The sequence below is a fragment of the Caretta caretta genome, chromosome 8 (genome assembly GCF_965140235.1).
Source record: "Caretta caretta isolate rCarCar2 chromosome 8, rCarCar1.hap1, whole genome shotgun sequence".
Taxonomy (NCBI): Eukaryota; Metazoa; Chordata; order Testudines; family Cheloniidae; genus Caretta; species Caretta caretta.
The window spans coordinates 102,137,168-102,159,692 of NC_134213.1; the positions used below are offsets into that span (position 1 = coordinate 102,137,168).

Sequence of the window (22,525 nt, forward strand, 5' to 3'; positions counted from 1 at the left end):
GTGTGTCACACGCTTACAACACGCTTGTGGTCTATAAATCACTTGGCTGTGTTACATATGCCTTGGAAAATGTTATCAGCGCATCCTGTGCTTAGACCTGTCCTTGAAGATGTCAAGGTCCTGATCATTCGAATCACATCATTAATTTGCCTCCCTTCTAGTGCTGGATAAATACAACTGAGTATCTGGCTCGCTTCCAAAGCTAGTCAATGAAAACTATCTGCGGAATGTCCCGGTTACAATAAATACAAACGGTACAGCTGAAACCATTAGGTGGAGTGTTGACTGATAAGCAGGCCCCTGATTTGTCCGAGGAATGGAGTTTTATCAAGGTAAAAGAAAATAAACCTGCACACCAAATGTGCAGCCATTGAAACGGGACCGTTTGGAAACATCTTATCACCTTCAGACATAAGCAGCTTAAATGAGCTGGCACAGCATCTTGTCTTTCCTTCGAAAGAGATTACTCTGTCCAATGAAGCTCTGTACAGAGCACTGGGGGTCGCGAGCGTTGACCCAAAGGAGCTCTGGTTCAGGTTCTAGACAAAGAATCAGTCTTGCATTCCTTGCATACGCATTCGCTCCTATTAAAGCCAGTAGATCTCCCATGATTGGGCCATTATGTCTGGTGACCAGAAAAGCTGAACCAAATTGTGACATGATTGTCCAGGGCATCTCATGCTCCTGAGGCCAGCTATCTGCTTCTCTCTGGGGCAGGACATTTCTGGGCAAATACACTGTTGCAGAGCCAGTTCGGAAGCACCCGTGCTCTTGTGAGATCATAAGTTCTGCTCCACTTTGTTCCTGAATCAAAACTTTGGATCCTCAGATCCTCCAGCTTTGTAGGCTTTTGGACCAAGAACCCAGATCCAGAGCCAAAATGTGCAAAAGGCCTCTATTTTTTGCAATGGGTCAAACCAAAATACCAGATCTGAACAATCTCAAGCTCTGGGGCAGGACCATGCATGTGTTTTTTGGACATATGGATCCATATCCAAAATTTGCAGCTTGGGGTCCATTTCTTTTTAATAGCACTGGTCAAAAATAAATAACTAAATAATAACTCACGATTTTTCATGGGGAAAAAAATAAGATGTCAAAATTTTCATCCCACAACTTTTGAAAAATCAATTCTTTTGTTTATTTTAAGCTTTTCAAAGTTCAGAATGTATGTGTTCATTCAGTATTTATTTGGTTTGAGACATTTTGACCAGGTCTACTTAGTAATATGGGACCAAACTTTAAAGAGGTGCTCTAAAGAGAGGGAGAGAGGGTTTGCCTATACTGCAATGGGTTTGTCAATATATCTATACTGACATAACTAGTGGAAGTGGCAAAGAGTCCTGTGTCACCTTATAGACTAACCTTAGTCTATAAGGTGCCGCAGGATTCTTTGCAGCTTTTACAGATCCAGACTAACATGGCTAACCCTCTGATACATAACTAGTGGAGTTCTTCTGCTGGTACAGTTACACCATCTCCTCGAATGATGAGCTATCGCAGCAAAATGAGTCTTTTGCCAGTAAAAGCTGCATCCACATGGGGTTTTTGCCAGCGTAACTCTCTTGGTTGGGGCACATGTGTGGTATGTGGGGGGCATGTGTTGTTGTTGTTGTTTTTCCACACTCCAAGCCAACACAGCCATGCTGGCAAAACTTTTTAGAGTAGACCGAGATTTAGTGTAAGAAGTCTTTGGAGTCCAAAAGTATCTGTCAGCCCTCTATAAATTGCTGTAAAGCATTTGAACAGTTCCTTGTTTTTAAGGAGCTGGTTTTATGAAGTTGGCCTTGGAAGGACTTATTTAATCCTACTTGTTCAAGTGAAGTGGGAAGGACTTATTTGTTTTTTAACTATATTGTGGCTTCACTATGGGAGATGCTGTTTCTCTTTTGTATTGTAGCCAGAGGACATTTTTGTCACCTCATTATAAAAAAAAAAAAAAAAGCATTTCACTGCCCTGACTTGGCAGGATTAGAATTCAAGCATTCCACAAGAATGACCAGAATGCCACATGTTCCTTGAACACCGCAGGCCAGATCCTCAGCTGGTGTAAATCATTGTAGCTATGTTGTTTTCAATGAAGCTATGCTGACTTACATCATCTGAGAATCTGGTGCCTAGATTTTAATCCCCTTGGGGACAGTTGTTTCTAGACTAAGGTCAAATCCTGCCTTGATTTATACCCTGTGCAACTCTGTCTGGCCAGAAACTGGTCACTTTGATCTACCCTGGGGTAATAGCATTGATTTCAGTTGTTTCTTCTGATTTCCACCTGTAGAATTGGAGGAGGATCAGGCCATTTTGGCTTTTGGGGGACCATTTCGAGCATTTCTCTTTGGGGAAAATTTTTGTGACTCTTTCCTTCCTTCATTCCCCATCCTGAAATTCTAGGGCAAAATCCTGGCCTGAAAGAGTATTTGCCAGTCTTATATCTTCCAAGAGGTATCCTCCAGGTTGTGGCAGATGTTTGCTTGGCTGCCTGGCTGATTCTAGTTGAATTGGTGCAAAGTCCTGGGTTTCTTTAGAACAATTCAGGATACCAAAACTCTCAAAACTTTATCAAGCTGCAGAGGCTCCTGGAAGTGAGCAAAAGAGGTGAGTTATCTTGTCCTTGCTGTACTCTAGGACCGGACACTTCTGGGCAGCTGCCATCCTATTGCAGAGTCAATTCAGATCCCATGCTCTGGTGGGGTCATAAATTCTACTCTTCCTGGACCTGAATCAAAACTTCAAGTCCATAAATCCTCCAGCTTTGTCGGAGTTTGGAACAAAAACCCAGATCAGGAACTGAAATTTGCAAAAGGCCTGTAACTTTCATAATGGATCAAACCAATGTACCAGATCTGAATAATCTCATTTTGGCTGGGTGATGTCCGTGCCTGTGTGTGTTTTCAGCTCTGCCATTGCCCTAATCTATAATTCCTCCTAGACTGCATTTTGATCTTTGCTTTTTGTGGAATTTGACAGGCCTCTTACAAACTGGATCTTTTGGATTACACTTTTTTGTTTTTGTTTTTTTGTTTAAAACCATGTTGCAAACTTTATATAAACATCCAGTCTGGCCACAAACATTGTAATATAAGAATGGCCATACTGGGTCAGACTAATGGCCCATGGAGCCAGTATCCTGTCTCTGGCCAAATCCAAATGCTTCAGAAGAAATGAAGAGAACAGGGCAATTTCAAGTGTTATCCTGTCATCCAATCCCAGCTTCCAGCAGCTGGAGATTTAGGGACATCCAGAGCATGAGGCTGTGTCCCTGACCATCTTGGCTAAACGCTGTTGATGGACCAATCCTTCATTAATTTACCTAATCCTTTTTTGAACCATTATACTTTTGGCCTTCACAACATCACCAGGCAATGAGTTCCACAGGTTGACTGAGCATTGTGTGAAGAAATATTTCCTTTTGTTTATAAACTGGCTGCCTGTACAAAACAGATATGGAAAAAACCACACGGCCATTTTCCCTTGAGCCTAGACAACACCTACTCATGAAAAACCATCATCGCCTGAGCCTTTGCCTGTATCCTCTATCGACCAGCTGTTCTCCCAGTTTGTAGCAGAGGGTGATATGAAAAATACCTTTGGAAAAAAGAATGAAATGTTTTAATACACCACACACACAAAAAATCCTGGCCACAGGTTCCTTGCTTTATTGCCACACTCTTTCCTTTGATCAGGATCCTCACTTGGGAGTCTTGGCAGCTCAGAGGCGATGGTTTTAGTGTCGGAATAGCAGAAACTTTTTGTCAAAGGAAACAAAAGGTTTAGAAGAAAAATAGAAAAACATGAACTTTTCCATATGTTTGCAGCTTGCGAGGGTTTGCCTCAAGAGTCCCAGCTTTGGGGGTTCTGAGGGGATATTAGTAAGCATTGGGGGTTACCCTCAAAACTGAAACCTAACCCTCTATTTGCATATGCTGGAGGCTTGTCATCCTTATTCAATTAATACACGAATCCCAGTAATCCAGCCCTAAGTATACACTGCATACTTGGGTGAAGCTTGCAGAAAGGGGCTACGCTCGTTGTTCTGACTGTGTTTTGTTAAGACTTCTTTAATCAAAACACTCATTCAGATAGGGAGGCCCGGCTGCATATTTTGGCATCGCTACCAAAAGGGGGCGGGGGCTGATCTTGATTTCTTTTTCCTTTAAGTGCTTGGAAAGTGACTATTTAACTGGTGTGGAAAAATAAATAGAAAACATACACGGAGGTCATGACTTCTCCGGGATTCATTGAAAGTCTTTTAACAGGGGTAAACATCTCCCCCCTCAAGGTGTTTATGAGGTGCATGGCCAGTGTTTGCAGCCATTTTTCCCCCCTATTGAGCTTAAATTCATGACAGTGGGGGAGAAGGAGGTGCCCAGTGTGAGCAGAAATGGCATTAGACTTTCTGCAGTCCCTATAAGGTCACAACTCCAACCCAGAACAAGCCAACTGCTCCACTCTGGGTACTTCTGCTGGGATGGAGAACCATTGATGTCTCTGGTGCTTGGTGGAGGGTGCTTGGGCTCTATCCATACAGGGCTCCTCCTAGGACCAGAGCCTGCTGGGGATGTGGGATCAGGCCAAGAACTGCCCTTCTTCTCCCTGGACCCACCGGCAGAGGGGCAAATTGGTCTGTGAGATCTGTCACATTCTGGTCCTGGAGAAGGAGCAATTGAGCCTTGAGTTCCCTCCCCAACTTTTGCTGCTATCAGCATTCTGAAATATATTAGAGATTTATACATCTAGATGTTTCAGTGCCACTAAGAGGCCAAATGAGATGAGAGAGGTCTGGGCTAGTGGCTGGCATGCAGGCCTGGGAGTCACTCCTGAGCTCCGAGCCTCCCATGGACACAGATTACTGTAGTCCTAGGGTTCCTCTTTCCCCACAGCAGCTGCTGCTCCCTTCCTCTCTCATTCCTTTCCCCGCTTTCTCTTGTCTTTCTCTCTCCCTCCTTCCACCTCTGTATCCTCCCGCCCATAGGGTTCCTGGTGCTGCTGCTGAGCCCTGCAACACCAGGGTCATCGGGCAGGGCCTTCTCCTCCTCTTCCTCCTCCTCCCTTGTTTTTTTCCTGCTATTGCTGTCTCCAGGATAAAGGGACACAGACTTACTACGGCTGCCGTTGGTCCCACTACCAGCCAGCTTGGCCTCTGGCTGCTTTTCAGCCGCAGGGGTGGGGGAAGATGAGCTGACTTTGCCGAAGAGGCAGAGAAGACTGAAAATATGCCTCTTGCTAGTGGAATTTCTTCCCCCAGCCCCATGAAAATGGATGTCGGCCTGCACCGCACAATGGATTTGAAACACCTGGTCTCAGTAGCGGCACTGAGAGATGGGAGCTGCCCAAGGTCCCAGGAGCAGAACTAGGAACGGAACCCAGTCTGTATGACTCCCCCTGCTCTTCCCGACTGACTAGGCCATTTTGCAGTACTGCCGTGTCGCTTCCTGCCCTCGAAGGGCAGACTCTTACTGAGCTTCAGCAAATGGCAGAATGGAAAAGCCATCGCGGGGCTGGAAACAGTGACTTAGTCAAAACTGTAATGCCGCTTCCCTCTGTGCTTCCTGGAGCGAGGCAAGGGGCCGCACGGCAGCTTGGCTGGGGAGTGGGTAGACACCCCAGGGTAGGTGTGCCAGGGAGAGATTGTACTGGTTTTATTGACACGTCTCCAGCTGAAAGTTGCAGCTTTCTGACTGAACGGAATGAAGGGTCTGCCCTCAGACATTGTTCTGTGCTGGGTGGGTGTGTGGGAATGAAAGCTGATTAGCAGAATCATAAATGTGTTGAGGTTTCTGGTCAATGCAAGTACCGGGCTAGATGTAGGTGTCATGTTAAGGCTCCTATAAACCTCTCTAGCAACCTGTATGTCAGAAGATCCCCCTGGTGGGATCAAGCTGCTCTACCTGTTCTGGCTATGCCCTCTTCCACATCCAGCATGTCCTGAATATGCCCTAGACACCTCACCCGCTGCTTCCTCGGGCCTTCCCCCAGTCCTACACAGCCTTGCACCTGGCTTACCCACTTACAGCTGTGCAAAGTGGGTGTGAAAAGCCACCTCCAATGTAAATAGATGCATAGGATGGTACCTAGTCCAGTATCTAAATGGTAGCCAGTACCAGATGCATGAGAGGTAAGAACCCTATGCCAGACAGATGTGGGATAATGTCCCCATCCTGCTTAAGGGAGAGCAGATTTTGCCCTGAATGAGATGAAGGGGTAACGGAGTTGATTTCTCTCACTTTGCATAGAAAATCCTTTCACACCCCCATTAGGCTTCTGGTATTTTATTTTTCCTGTTAAAAGTCACTAATAAATGGTTTCACAGTAACAGCTGTCTTAGTCTGTATTCGCAAAAAGAAAAGGAGTACTTGTGGCACCTTAGAGACTAACCAATTTATTTGAGCATAAGCTTTCGTGAGCTACAGCTCACTTCATCGGATGCATACTGTGGAACATACAGAAGATGTTTTTATACAGACAAACCATGAAAAAATGGGTGTTTATCACTACAAAAGGTTTTCTCCACCCCCCCACCCCCCACCCTACTCTCCTGCTGGTAATAGCTTATCTAAAGTGATCACTCTCCTTACAATGTATATGATGATCAAGAAAACCTGGATTTGTGCTGGAAATGGCCCACCTTGATCATCATACACATTGTAAGGAGAGTGATCACTTTAGATAAGCTATTACCAGCAGGAGAGTAGGGTGGGGGGAGAGAAAACCTTTTGTAGTGATAAACACCCATTTTTTCATGGTTTGTCTGTATAAAAACATCTTCTGTATTTTCCACAGTATGCATCCGATGAAGTGAGTTGTAGCTCACGAAAGCTTATGCTCAAATAAATTGGTTAGTCTCTAAGGTGCCACAAGTCCTCCTGTTCTTTTTACTAATAAATGGAGGATTTATTTGGCTGGTGGTAGGGTGTTAATCTGCATCAGTGGCCTGGGCAGCACACCACCGTGCGTAGCTCCTTTACGGTTTCCTCTTTCTCCATTTTGCATAATGACCCAGGAGTTGATCTGTTTGGAAGCTGCCAACTTTGGGCCATACCAAATTAATTAGCTGCCTCTTTTCTTGGCTATTGAGGGCCCTTTCGGAAGGAAACTCATGGCTCCTGGAGCAGAAACGGTTGACTCAGCAGCAGTCGTCATTTCAGCAACCACAATCCCATGTCGGCTTTATCCTTCTCTTGGCTACTCTTCGGCTCACAGTCCATTCGGCATGCGCTATTGGAATTCTTCACATTACAGGCTAAAGTAACCATAGATTGTTCGGCCAGATGTTAGAAATGTCCATAAATCAGAGGAGAACAGGTGTCTTCCAAGTCCAAGTAGTACATTTTGTAACACTGGAATAAAAATGCAATACCCTGTTGACCTTTGTTAGCAGTGGAGTCCCTTCTCTGTATAGGCCATGATAACCGTTACTTAAATGTCCGCCTCTTGCTGAAAAACACTGGTATAAATTGAGAGCAGCTCAGCTGGGCTCAATTTGAATCTTACATACTATGACAGGTTGGCAGCCTTTAGAACTCTCCTTAGGGTCTTTAGAATCCTGTTTGAGCAGCGTTGTCAATTCTTGTGATTTTAATCGAAAGCCTCAGTGTTTTGCTTAAGGCCCTGGATTTCAATATAGCAAGGTTCTAGCCTTATGGTTGCAGAGAAAAGCTAGAAAATGTGAAGTCTAAAGGCTCAAAACCTAGAAGGCCAATAAAAAGTGATGATCTTTAAAATAAATAAATAAAAATAAAAAACTCATGCTCTTTAAGCCAATCTATATGATTTTGGAGAGCTTGATTCATAATTTTTTATCTTGCTGGCTTGGCAATACTGCTTATGGATGCAGGGCTCCTCTGACATGTCCTGTTAATTGAGGAAAGATGATCCTGTGGTTTAGACTGTGGACTGGGAGTCAGGAGATCCATGTTCTATTCCGTGTTCTGCCTCTGACTTTGGGCATGTCACCTAATCTCTCTCTCTGCCTCAGTTCTATGACTGGTTTCAGAGTAGCAGCCATGTTAGTCTATATCCGCAAAAAGAAAAGGAGGACTTGTGGCACCCTAGAGACTAACAAATTTATTTGAGCATAAGCTTTCGTGAGCTACAGCTCACTTCATCGGACTGTAAAATGGGGATACCACATGAGTTCTCTGTTTCGATTGTGAAATGTTTGGGGCAGGTACTGTACCTTACTCTGTGTGTGCGTGCGTGGTGCCCAAACGGTAGGAATCAGGAGTTTGAACCCCACATACAGGTGAAGTGGAATTACTGCTGAGCCATAGTATAGGTGAATTCAGTTAGCTTTCAACCAAGAGACAAAGGGGGTTGGAGGAACCTTTCTGAGGCAGAGAGAGGGAACTAAAGTCTGGGACAGATCTTCAGTGAAAACCCTAAGGACCACCTGGCCTGGGGAAAATGCTTAGTTTGAGGTCTGTGTTTGACGGTTGTACCGATAATGCCCACCTCAGGAAAGGGAATGTATGGTCTCTACGGTGCATACATTGGCAGCAATGACACTTGCGTAGACACTGGGATGTCTTCAGTAGGGTTTCTCTGTTTTGACGTGGGGGTAACTGAGAAGAATTTTTCTGTCCCTGTCCCATTTTCATATCTGGGGCTCATCCTCTTGAGTCACAGATGGACTAAAGCTTGAAGGGCAATAACACTGACTCACTCTTCATCTTCACCCCGCCAGTCTCACCCACAGATCAACCCAGGTCAGAGATATTCCTGCGTTAACATCTAACGGGAGCCTGCACTCTTTGCACTTGACTGATATACGGAGGCCCAATTCCCGTGAAAGCCTTTGGGCCAAAGTCATCTGTGAATTTAAAAAGGCCTGATTCTGATTTCATTCGTACTGCTGCAAGGCTACTGACCTGAATGGAGTTAGTCCACATAGAGTAACTAGAGCAGGGGTCAAATAGGGTGTAAGTAGTCTGGGAAATAAAGCTATGCGTAGCTTGTCTCAGGAGTGAAAATTGCACCATGCTGGTGTTTGCTGGGCCTGATTCAAGAAATGCTCCATTGGGGTCAGTGGTGTTCTACAGGGGTAGATGGGATCAGGAGCAGTTATTTCTATTGCGGCAGGAAAAAGCAACTGGAGACTGTAAAAGGTCTATCAGTATAGGTTGGGCCTGCTTTGTTTTATTCACCAATGAATTTAGCTTGAAGTGTCTGCACTTACACGTGTCTGAGGTAATTGTTTTCAGGCAGATTTGGTAAATCTCTGATTCTTTGCGTCAGTCCCCAAACTCCTCTGAGCATTAAAAAAAATAAAAACAAAACACCCCTGTGAAAAAATGTACTTTAGTGTTTATAACATCTCCGTTCCATCAGGGCACGAGCTAGACCATTGTTTCTCTCTGTGTTTTGCTTCCCGTTAACGATACTGCAGGACGTTGTGCTAACGTAACATATTTTCTCTCTCTCCGTAGACAGAGCTGATTGCACAGTACAGCTGTGGAGACCAAGCTGGCATGATTTGCTAAGCTGTGGCATTCTGAAGCTTTACATGAAGGCTTTTATGCTGACCGCTGTGGTAGAACCCAGCACCATTTCCAGATAATATTTATTGTCGCTCGGGCCTGTAACCTGGGCATCTTCTTTGACTCTGACCTCTCTCTAGTTCCTCACATCCAGGCTCTGGCTAAATCTTGCTGCATAACATTTATTCTCACAACACCTCTGGGAGGCAGGCCAGCTCTATTGTTCCCATTATACAGATGGGTAACTGAGGCACAGAGAGACAAAGTGACTTGTCCAAAATCACACAGGAAGTCTGTGGTGGAGCAGGAACTTGAGCGCAGGTCGTCTAAGGGGGAGGGGGGGAAATACACCCCCCCCCAGAGTGACACAAATTCTGCTGGCATAATCGCTCATGTGCATAGTGCTATGTTGGTGAGAGACGCTCTCCCATCGGCATAACGCTGCTACATGAGCTCTCATACAGCAGCACAGCCATAATGCCTCTGTAAGCTTGTGCGTGGAGACTGCCAGGAGGCTGAATGCTTTTCAAAGGCTTCACACTCAGTTCCCACCTGTCTCCTGCAAGGAGCGCTCTCTCCGCATATTGCTTGGCAATGGGTTTCCTGAATATCTAAATTCTGCTTGTGTAGATCAACAGCAGGATTCGAACCCAGGACTCTCAACAGCAGTCACTACTGTTTAAAGCTACAGAAGCAACTTGCTCAGCTAGTAGCATTAGTAGGCTGTTCCCTTTTAGCAGCTCAGCCAGTTGAGGGGTTAGCAGCATAGTACACATGTATGCACCACTAGGGGGAGCTATATATACTTTATCTTGAATCCAAACAAAAAGTCTCCATGGGGTGGGGAGAGAGAATAAAAACATGGGGCCTTCCAGGGAACACTTAACAGGGGGGCATCCAATTCCCTTGCTGAATTCTTGAGGTTGAGCTTTTACAATAACAATTTGAAAAAAAAAATTAACTCCCGACAACGGTTAACAGCTTGCTAATTGCATGCAACTGTTTCTTGAGTTGCTGATCCCTGTCTGGTGGTTAAGGAGGCAAAAGGCTCCATAAATCAGCAGGAGCAGCTGCCTCCTTAGAGCCAGGCATGGCGTATGTCACAAACTGTAGAAAGGCCCTGAGATGTTGGAAGAAGTGGAGATGATTAATGGAGCAGACGTTGAGGCTCGGCGAGTGCTTGCACTACTGTGTATAGCTATGCGTACTTCAATCATTTATCTTCTCTCCTCGCTCTCCCCCTTCTCTTTCCCAAGCGAGGGGGCAGTCATGTTAAGTGTGGTGGCCATTAAAAATAGAATAATTTACAATGCGTTTACAGAGCTGGCATGGTGTTGCCAGTGATGAGGCTTAAATGTGTCCCTTCCTCTTGTTCTTTGGGAGGAGAATGGAAAAGGAATAGGAAACCCAATGCCTGATTTTAAAGGACTTTAAAGGATTTTAACTTTCTGCTTGGGCCAGAGCTTCATATAATCACGTATAACCCTAACCCTAACCCTAGTCCTTGTATTTCCTGGACAGGTGGGGAAGGTTAGCTTCAGCATCAATGCTAGGCTTGCTAATGGGGTGGAGTGAGGCAGGTCCACCATCCGACATAGCCAATCTTGCATCAGTATTTTGCATATGGCACTGATGGTCCTGCTCTGGAGGCATTTTAGCTAATTCCAGATCAGGATCTGTATGCTTATATATGGCCTTCATTTCCTTTGGGAAATGGGTGGAGAAGAGAGATTTTTCCACTTCTAGGTACTGTGCCTTTAGACAGTCTTAGACCTGCTGAGTTATAATTTCATCGTCCAATTCAACTTCTAAAAGCTCCCGCACCGCTGGCTAAGATCCATTGTTCTGATACCCATTAAATATGGAATCTTGGTATACAAGGAAATACAAAGGCTTGTAGTATTTATGTAGAACCAATTGATTTATGGCTTTCCTTTACAGCGGATATTGCACAAAGAGCCAAGTGTGGAATGGCCATTATTTACTCAAACCCAGTCCAGGGGATAGGAATCTTTGACTGCCTTGCCCCTTCCTTGAGATCTGAAGCTGCTGTGCCTTTCGCTCTCGTAGCCAGTAACTTTTTTTTTTTTTTTTGCCTCTCCAACATCCTCAGATAGTTACTCAAAACAAACACAACATGAAACACAACATGGTTTTGAAATCCAGTGGACTTCTGTTCATTTTTTTTGTCCTTCTCGTTATTTTCCGGTTTCATGTTCTCCTTGGCACTTCCCGATTCAGTCCCAGACAAGTAAAAATGCCAATATTAAAAAAAAATAAAATAAAAGCATGCTCTTGTGGAATTTCCTGCAATTTGACATGATTTGCACACCTTGTTTACAGTGCCAGGAAGTTTGGGTGTCTTAGATAAACTTGGGTTAATGTTAATCTCGAATAACGTAGGGTGTTGGATGCTTGGCTGAATGAACCCAACCTTTATTTCATGTTCTCCTTCCCCAAGCCCACTGGTTTCTCTCTGTCTGCCTTTGTATCTGAACTGCAGAATTTCTTTCCATTACAGCTCCCTAACTTCATCAACACAACGCTCCCTCCACATGAGCAAGTGACGGCTCAGGAGATAGACAGCTACTTCCGACAGGAGCTCATTTACAAGAGGAATGAGAGGATGGGGAAAAGAGTGATGGCCCTTTTAAAGCAGAACACAGACAAGAGCTTCTTCTTTGCCTTTGGAGCAGGTATGGAACAAAATACCCTTGTTTGTTTACTTATGTGGACAATGTAATTGAAATCAATGGGGCGGGGGGGGGGGCAGTTCGTCACTGTAAAACTTGGCCTTCAGTATGGAAATCTTCCTCTTGGGAATCTCCTTTGAGGCAGAAGGTCCTTGCTCCCTGACCTATTTCAGGACCTGGTAGTGATGTGGATTGAAACATAAACTCTTTGCACTTACACAATTTATTTTAAATGCCAACATATGTTCACTTATTTTTCCCCCCTTATTGTAAATCTGCTCATTTCTTAGAGACTAAGTCAGGACATTCCTGGACTTTACTAGTAGATTTGATATATGCCAGGCTACTTAGCAGCCTTTCATATCATCACAGAATATCTTCAGTGTTCCTTAGAGTGCTCCGGTTTGCTCCCGAAAGGGACTCTATGCAGTAAAGATGCCTCCAATAGATCAATACAATATACACCACTGCCCCCTTTCTTTTCTGAACATAATAGAAACTTTTCTAAGGTGAAGGCATTTATCTTTCTAGCTTCTGAGGCCCCAAATAAGCATGTATTTAAAGGTAAGCCAGTGCTTAAATCCATTGATTTCAAGGCAGTTAGCAATTGCCATATTGAAAACCAATAATTGATTCCTACTCTTTGTTTTCTTACCCTTAGTCAATTTGTAATCCATGACAGAACTTGGCCTTCCACCCCATAACTCTTGCAAAGGATGCTGGCAAAGGCCACTCTTGCAATCCTTCCTCAGGCAAAGCTTCCATTAACATCAATGGAAATTTTGCTTGAGAAAGGCGGTCCAGACCTTCCATTATACCTTGTTAACGCATGGACACGTTTTGATTTCTTTTCTCAGTGCATCTAGACAAGTGGTTCTCAAAGCCGGTCCGCTGCTTGTTCAGCGAAAGCCCCTGGCGGGCTGGGCTGGTTTGTTTACCTGCCGCGTCCACAGGTTCAGCTGGTTGTGGCTCCCACTGGCTGTGGTTCGCCGCTCCAGGCCAATGGGGGCTGTGGGAAGGGCGGCCAGCACATCCCTTGGCCTGCGCTGCTTCCCTCAGCCCTCACTGGCCTCCAGTGGCGAACCGCGGCCAGTGGGAGCCGCGGCCAGCCGAACCTGCGGATGCGGCAGGTAAACAAACTGGCCTGGCCCGCCAGAGGCTTTCCCTGAACAAGCAGCAGACCGGCTTTGAGAACCACTGCTCTAGACTGGATTTTCTCTGGCATTTTTACTCTCTCATTCCTTGATATTTCCATGTCTTTAGAAATCAGGAGTTTTGCCTAGCTCTTCTTGCAGAAGGAAAATGCATTTTTTAGGGAGAGAGCGAGAGAAAAAAAAGGGATGTGTCAGATGTTTAACAGAGCGAAAGTGGAAGAAGTAAAACTACACAAACAGGTACTTGCCACACATCTCTTCCTAACAGTCATGGCTGAACTGTGGAAGTTCAGGGCTTTTGTTTAACATCCAAAATTGACAAAATGTTTCTTGAACAGCATCTTTTCAATAGTGTGACCAATGAACTGGCCTCCAAGGAGTTTGTTATAGATAATCTAAGATATGGCAAAGAGAAGATAAAAGACATTACTATTGTCTCTTGTTACAAAGATGTTGCAGGCCTGACAGCGAAGACGACTCAAATATGGTAGAAGTGGTATGGAGGCATTCAGTGGTTAATGGCAAAGAGATGTCACTTCCTGCTCATCATCATTAGGCCAATAATACATGGAAATGCCACCGTCCTACTTGTGAGATTGCTAAAGTTTAATTATCCTGTAAAGACGAAATGAGCAGTTGTGAGGACAAACATTTTAAATAGAGACAGCCCTTGGGGCGGGTCTTAGATTGGAATCTGGAACCAGATTAAGTGAATTAGATTATTCATTATTCATTAAGTTATGCAATTAGATTATATTAATTCGATATGATCATATCAGACATGGGGTAGAACACAGACAAGAGTCCGTAACTGAGATTCAGATTCAGTGGTAGTGACATCTTGAGAACTGTTCTCTTGAGCTTTTGGCCCCAAATGATGGAAAACTCATGAGATCAGATCTTCTCAGGAGACTTCCACCAAATTATTCTAGAATTCTTCTCGTGAGATTTCATCCATTTCTGCACCCAAATGGGTAAGCAGTCCCCTTTCAGTTTTGGATACCATCTGGAAATAAAACACTACAGGTGAGTTCAGATCCATGAGTTGGGTCTAAATCATCACGCGTCCTTCCTGAAATTCCTGGAGGGCTGTATTTAAGGTTCTGTTTTTGGCTGATCTTGAGTTTTTAAAATGAAACAAACACTGACCATATCCTGCACACATTGGGCAACATTGTGATGCCCAGCCTATGTGTCTTTCTGAATTTCTTGCCCATGAAATGAATTCACTTTCTTCATGTCTAGTTGAAGGTAGGCATGGAGGGAATCTGAATGGATTATCAGGACACTCAAACTTTTCTGGCACCAGATTATTTCCCAACCACTATTTACCTGCCCGAAAAATGCATAGTCAGCTCTTACTTTTGTGGAGGAGTGGTGATGCCATGTGGCCAGTTCAAAAGTCTGATAATCTCAGAATGGGTTCCCAGGTGGCTATGGTGCACCCCATCCCAGCTTCTACTCGTATACCATTGAATTGTAGAAAGCAAAATTGTAAGAGACCTACTTTATTCAGCTGTTTTGTCCTTCCGTCCTTGGTAAGCCACTGCAGCTTGTCATCCCTTCATCTTCTGTCCAGTCTAGTTTTCAGTGATTCAAGCTTCTGCTGTTTCCCTCAGAGAGACTATTTTGCAATCCAGTAGGCGTCACTGTGAACGTTTTTTCTCTTATATTCAGCCTGCATTTTTCTTTTGATCATTTTCACCCTCTTGCACTTAAAAATTTCAGTGCCAAACTGAATATTAAATATTCTCTGATGTTCCTGAGATCTCTGTTTTTAAAGATAGCCCAGAGTCTTCCACTATTGCCGGGTCTATTCCATCTTTATGCTGTAAGTGGTCAGGAGATGATTGATTCTTCCATGTCAGAATATTGCTGTGGTTTTGACACGTGTGTGTTCATTTTCCTTTATGATTCAAGTACAGTTGTGTTTGCAATATTGCCAACTCCCCAGAAATCATGAGCTTGGCTTAAAAATCATGGTTTGTTTTCCTAAATACATCTTGAGTTCTTTTTATTTGCCTTCTGATTCCTGAGCTTTAGGGTGCATACAGGTCATGTTTTCAACCTTTTCTCTCCAACCATGAAAGCTAGAAATGTATCTTTTAAAAAAAAGAGTTGAATTTCTCACATTTTCCCATGACTCCAGGAGCTCAGGCTTAAAGAAACATGCCGTATAACTTGAGAAGCATGATAAAATTGTGAGGACTGCATTTGGTTTGTTTTAGCAATGTTGCACAAAGTTAACTGATGCCTTTTTGCTTAGGGACCCAGTGAGTTTTGCTAAATGTAGTTACTGAAGTTCCAGCAGCCTGTCAGTTGCATGCCCATTCCTGAGCCTAATTTAGGATCTTGATTGAGTGGAAGGATAGTTTCTCTTGCAGAGCAGTAGATTTCCATAATGTGCATGACTATACCAGCATAGTATGCAAATGTCCTCATAAACTACAATCTGGTTGAGTTCTATGTACCCCTTTCTGTGATTATGGCAGCAGGATTTTTGTAGACCCCTGTAAGCAAAGATATCCTTGTTTAGAAAAAAATATGATGGGGGAAGGGTCATGGTGACCATAAATGTGGAGTTGACAGGCTGAGGGCCATGTTGACTGTAGCTATCACACAAGGAGACATTATGCTGGCTAACCACTAATGCAGAATCCCAGCATGACTGAGCTAGCGGTTAGTGCTGGAAAATCCCAACTGCTGGCAGCAAAGGGTTTGATTAGTGAATGTTGTGGGTTTGAACTGGCTGAAATTCCTACTGGGATAAAACCTCATGGCAGTGTAGGGCCCAATCTTCTTAATATGGAATTTCCCTGATCACTAAAAAACCATAGTCCACAAACTGTGGCATAAAGTTACTATCGGCCAGATTGTGACTAGTACTTGCTCGGGTGTGCAGGTGCGGGAAGGCACAAAGAAGCCTTTTTCTCCATCAACCTTTCATCCCTTGTGCACGGGCTCAGCCCCGTTTCATTCCCTACTCCCTCCTTCGTGCAGGGGTTGCTGACTACTATTGGGTTGTGTCTACATTGGAGCTGGAAGGTGTAATTACCAGTGTTAACAATAGCGGTATAGCCCCAGAGGTGCGGGTGGGGGCACGAGTTAACCATCCCAAGTACATACCGAGGGTTTCAGGTGGGACTGAACTCTGGGCAGTTAGCCCATCTGGCTCGTCCATGCAATTCTTCCTATGCTGCTATTTTTAGCACTCTGGTTCAATCCAAGCTAGTGCTGGGCTGTCTACCAGAGCTGGAAATTACACCCCAGCTCCAGAGTACACTTAGCACTGCTTGAGGTGCAAACCATCCCACATGAGTTTGAGACGGCCACTGTCCTCATTAGCCCATGAAATGGCAGGTACAGCTGGCCAGCCATAGTGAGATGTGTACACTACCCCTTCCTAAAGGGTGGTGTAGCACCCCTACAACTTGGTTAGCTCATGTGAGAGGAATTGTAGCTGTGTGTTACTGTCAATACAGAACAGTAATTAACTACTTCGACCTGGCCCTACATGCATATGTCAACCACTCTTTGTGGGGAGGGTAGCTCAGTGGTTTGAGCATTGGCCTGCTAAACCCAAGGTTGTGAGTTCAATCCTTGAGGGGGCCGTTTAGGGATCTGGGGCAAAAATTGGGGATTTGTCCTGTTTTGAGCAGGGGGTTAGACTAGATTGACCTCCTGAGGTCCCTTCCAACCCTGGTATTCTATGATTATGGAGTTGCACTGTTACAACCTCCTTTTAACCTTTATACGATTTCATTCATTCTCAACCCATCCGCTGGCTGATAACCTTCCCCACAATAGAATGCACTGCATTTTCCCATGATGCTCCACAGCCTAAAAGTAAAATTCTGTTGAGGGCAGCTCGAACAAAAATCCATTGGGGGAAAATGTTCTAAATTCAGACTCCCTGATAAAGACTCAGGTTGGGGTGATGAAAGTGCCCAGACACACAGTGGTGAAAGCAGGAAAATCTCTGGTGAATAGAACTTGACAAGCACAGATGACTGAGAATTAGGAATCCTGCTGGGGTTTCTTCCCAACTTTGCCACTGACTTGAGGCATGACCTTGAGTTTGCAGAAGCGGTCTCAATTTGTCCGACGATGCTGTGCAAACATTGTGTGTCGATAAGAAATGTTGAAATGACATGTTTTGGCTTGTCTGAATTGACATTTTCGGTAAGTTGCCAACATATTTGGGGGGTGGAGTGGGAATTGACTATTTTCCCTGGAAAAAATAAAATTTCCAACCTACTCTGTATGCAGTTCTCACGTTTGCAATGCCCTGGAACAGGTCAGGAGTTTCATTCTCCATCTTTATAAAACACACCTGCTGCAACTGAACATTTATGCAACCCTCCCCTTCTTATTTCTATTCCTTGCCCTCCCCAAGAGAAAGATAGTCCTATGGATTTGGAGAAAATGGGACCCGGTTTTGAAATAGGCTAAATTCTGCAAAATCGAAACCCGTCCTTCCAGGGCTTAATCTCCCCAATGAGTCTTGCTGTATCTACGTTCATTGTAAGTGTGCTCCAGCATATGATACAGTATTCATTGTTCCAGGTCACAGCTTTAATCACTTGCTTTTGTGGTGAAATCAATGGGATTAAAGGAAGAACGCTGAAGCCAAGCTGGTCATTGCTTGAAAGGCCCATCCTCAGGAGCCCGAGATGACTACTGTAGTGCAACGCAAAGCACCTAAGAGCTAAAATCCATGGGGAATTTTTGAAGGGCCTTTTACAGCCAAGAAACAGAGAAGCAGCCAAGAGCACATGGGCTGTTAAAAAGAGTTAATATTTTGGCAACTAGAAATATACACATAAAATCAATGTTTAAGAAAAAATCACTTCTGGTTTATTTCATTTTTATGGACAAGTAATTTTCAAGTAACACTTATGATAACACATGGATAAATTTATGTCTGCAGTTAACTTGAATGATATTTTCCTTAGGATGTTTTACTTTCTCATGTTCATTTCTGTCTCTCTTTCTTTAAATGGAGCTGTGTCGGTTTTGGGGGGTTGAGAGCTGTATTTATCACCTCTGACGTTCCGATGCAGTTCCAGTTCACAGTGTTTAATAACAGCCGTATCCTCAGAGTACAAGACAGGATTTTGCTGCCTACAAGAAGGATGTTCTGCTGAAGCCAGTGGCTGACCTCAAGTCAGAGGGAAGCATCCACAACTAGGCAGCTATGTAAGTGGCTTGTTTTTCAGACTGAGCAACCACAACTCCTCCTGAAGTATGTGGATGGTGCAAGTGCTGAAAATCAGGCCACTTTGAATTAGCTGCTTCACTATAGGTTTAGGTGGCTAACCATAGGCACCCGAGTTTGAGACTTTGGCCTGCATGTCTGTTAAATAAGACAAAAGAGCCCAGCTTTACTCTAGATATCTGTGTGCCCAAATGATTGCAGGGAGTTTCAGCACATGGTAAGGGTATTGTTAATATATTTTGTACTTTCTATAGGTCCACAAAATTGAAATCCTACCATCATCATCCACCCACTCTACTGAAATTGTTCCAGCATGAATTTCATCATTAATAACAATGGTGGTCATAACTTTTACAATCGCTTTAATAAAATTTATCGGTTGTCATTTTCAAAGTCATTTGCAAACAGTAGCTGATTCATCCTTATGGCAGCCGTAAAAGGTAGATAAATATGATCGTCTCTGTTTTACTGATGGGGAGAGTGAGACCTAGATTTTAAAAGCTTGTCTAGGAGGAGAAATCAATATCAGAGTTGGGATTAGAATGTGGAACATTCTTATTCCTCGTCCTATACTCATCCTGCACATCTCTGACATACCCTTTCATCATAATGATAGCACCTGGCACTTCGGTGCTTTTCATAAGTAGATCTCTAATTACTTTACAAGGAGGTCAATATCATTATCCCCATTGTACAGAGTGGAGAAGTGATTTACTTAAATTCAGCCAGCCATCCAGAGACAGAGCAAGGAATAGAATCCAGTCCCCTGAGTCCGAGTCCAGTGCTCTACCCACTAGTTCACCCTGCCTCCTTCAGTTCACAGGATCTCAGAGTGCCTTACAAACCTCATATAGAAAGCATTTCCCCCACTGCTAAAGAAACAGTCATCTCTGAGGTCAAACATGGCAGCTATTTTTCAGCAAATGGTGGCAATAGTCAATAGTTTGGGAAGGAAATGAAGGATGATGTATCCAACTGAAAAAAAAACAAAAAAAGGGAGAATTTTAGGAAGTTATTAGCACCTGGCACCCATATGGAATCTGGCAATGGAGTTAAAAATAGGTTTATTTTGGGACTGATTTTGCAAAAGGGGCACATCCAAATATACATGCAATATTGTGGGTTTACAACCATTGTACATGCAAATAACCAGACGGGTGATTGGCAGTCACAACTGATGTAAGTGTGTATGCAAATTAGGAATAACATTGCATTCACATTTGTGTGCAGGAGGAATCAGACTTGCTGGAAATCTAGGCCTTTTCCTCTAGAGCTCCACGCTTCTTTCCAGTTTTCATTATCCTGTTTTTATCCACTGCAGAATATTTAAAAAAAAAATGAAGAAGAAGAAGAAGTAGTAAGAAAAATATATAGAGAAAACCACCAAATACCAGGAAATAAAGAGACTCTATCCCTGGAATACAGCTTCCTGCTCCAATGCTGATTAGTGGTACTACTGACATCACCAAGTCAGCTCATTGCAGAGTTGTCTCTACAGAGCAAGAAATTGGCGACCATGGGTCTGAGCTTGGCAAACCTACAAAAGAGAAGAAAAGGGTGAATTAACGGTTTGCAGATGCTGGAATCCCCTGTGTGTGTGTTTATTTGGGCATGCAGATGCTTGTAGTAAAGTTGAGCTGTTGTTTTTTTAAAGGCAAAATGTCATTTACCTTTAAAAAAACAAATGCTAATTTTGACTGAAATCTTGTAAGTTACATTTAAAGGTCTTCATTAAAAATGCAGGGTCTGATTCGTGTCTCAGATATTCTGGTGCAAATCAGATATAACTCATCTTATGTGTAAATCCAGCCTTTTAAAAATACAAGGAACTTTTATTATACATTGATCTTATATCATAGGGACATTTGGAAGCCTCTGAAAAAATATATATATTCCCCTGAAGCTGCATCTGCACAAAGAGCAAGCCTGAGCCAGAGAGGCTAAATAGTAGAAGAAACCCAGCTACAGTACCTCATTTGTTAAAGGAAAACTGAAATGATTAATTACATCTAGGATGTTTCCTGCAGTGCTCCTTCCCCACAACGTGCCACTTACACCGGGATTGGTTGGGAAAAAACTGGCACAAGAATTGGGTTTGCCGGTTTTATGCCAGTTGAGAATTTCTGTCCATCCAGAGAATTCTTTGCTGGCCAACTATGGCCAGATGCTGGCTCCTTTGTGCTACCTAAGCAGCCTTGTTAGTCACATTCCTAGATTCCTTGGAATTAGAAGTATTGACCTGAATAACTTCTACGTTGCATTGCAGTTTTGCTTTAAGAAATCCCTTACAAACCACACCGCACATACTTTGCACGACACAGTTTAATGTTCTGCATGATGAATGAGAGAGTCTGTCTGTTTTCAAGAGAATCTTTGGTTTTAAAAACTCATATGTTAATGTCAGCTCCTTGAGATCCCTGACAAAATCATCTTGCATCAAATTTATTATTACATCTGTGCTGAGTTCTATTGCACGACCCTAATTCTGACTACTACCTGTTCTGAAGGAAGCAAAATCTACATTATCCGGCCCTGTCGTACAATATACAGACTTTGGCTGTAGGGATCTCAAAGCACTTTACGAGTGTTAAATGAAGAGTCTCACAGACCTGTAAAATAGGTAATACTATTAGACCCATTGACTCACAGACGGGAAAATTGAGGCACAGAGATGTTAAGGGATAGATTGTGGCCCCTTTATTGGCTCCTATGAGAGTTCCATTGGAGTCAGTGGACGTACACTTGTGCGAATGGGTGCTCACTGGTGTAAAGAAGGAGGGGGTCTATATCGGCGGTCTTATTGACTTGACCAATATTAAGGTACTGCTGGTTGGAGGCTGGATTCTGCCCTCCACTGTGGTCCTTACGGGCTTTTGAGGTGTCATAAAAGGCCAGTAGCGGCTCCAGAGCTGAGGTGTTGAGAGCAATGCTGCAAGCTCCAGGGTAGGGGGCATGGCTGCGGGCATTTTGGGTGGTGCCGCTGCCCAGAGGCAGCTAGTGACGGGCTGCTGGAAGTTAGGCAGCCTGCCCGAAGTGTCAGTTATGCTGGACACCTCACCAAGCTCCCACAGCAGCTGAGAATCCGAAGTCTGCAATGGAGACTTGCTGCCCTCCTCTGGACTGTGAGGTTTGTGCGGCACCGCTAAGAGGTGCAGGGCAGAACCACACCTTACGTGAGTGAGAGTGGCAGAATGCAACTCATTTACTTCAGCAGCAGATGTCGTCGTTCAGGACCATAGGCGTAGTTTGACGTCTGTAGTTGGGCTGCTCACCTCCTTCCCGTACTGTGCTGCCCGGCACAGCAGTCTGGGAATTGACCTTGTCTGTGAAGACTGAGGCAAAAAAAGCATTGAGTACTTCAGCTTTTTCCACATCCTCTGTCACTAGGTGGCCTCCCCTGTTCAGTAAAGGTCCCACACTTTCTCTGACCACCTTCTTGTTGGTAACATACCTGTAGAAACCCTTCTTGTTACCCTTCACTTCCCTTGCTAGCTGCAACTCCAGCTGTGTTTTGGCCTTCCTGATTACACCCCTGCATGCTCGAGCAATATTCTGATACTCCTCCCTAGTCATCTGTCCATGTTTCCACTTCTTGTAAACTTCCTTTTTGTGTTTAAGCTCACCGAAGATTTCTCTGTTAAGCCAAGTTGATCGCCTGCCATATTTTTATTCAACATCCTCATTAATGATCTGGATGATGGGATGGATTGCACCCTCAGCAAGTTTGCAAATGGCACTAAGCTGGGAGGAGAGGTAGATATGCTGGAGGGTAGGGATAGGGTCCAGAGGGACCTAGAAAAATTGGAGGATTGGGCCAAAAGAAATCTGAGGTTCAACAAGGACAAGTGCACTTAGGATGGAAGAATCCCATGCACTGTACAAGCTGGGGACCGACTGGCTAAATGGCAGTTCTGCAGTAAAGGACCTGGGGATTACAGTGGATGAGAAGCTGGATATGAGCGAACAGTGTGCCCTTGTTGCCAA

General features: G+C 44.0%; 1 protein-coding gene across 3 annotated transcripts in view; it reads left to right on the forward strand.

Moving 5' to 3' along the window:
* The window catches only part of TRABD2B (TraB domain containing 2B), a 415,969-nt gene that overhangs the window by 240,533 nt on the left and 152,911 nt on the right, over positions 1–22,525 (forward strand). For all 3 annotated transcript variants that reach the window (XR_012669737.1, XM_048862035.2, XM_075131863.1), the window contains exon 4: positions 11,998–12,172. Coding sequence is in view for 2 of the 3 variants with exons in the window: in XM_048862035.2 (XP_048717992.2) it covers positions 11,998–12,172 (175 nt within the window). In the remaining variant the exon portion in view is untranslated. The remainder of the gene's footprint in view (positions 1–11,997; positions 12,173–22,525) is intronic.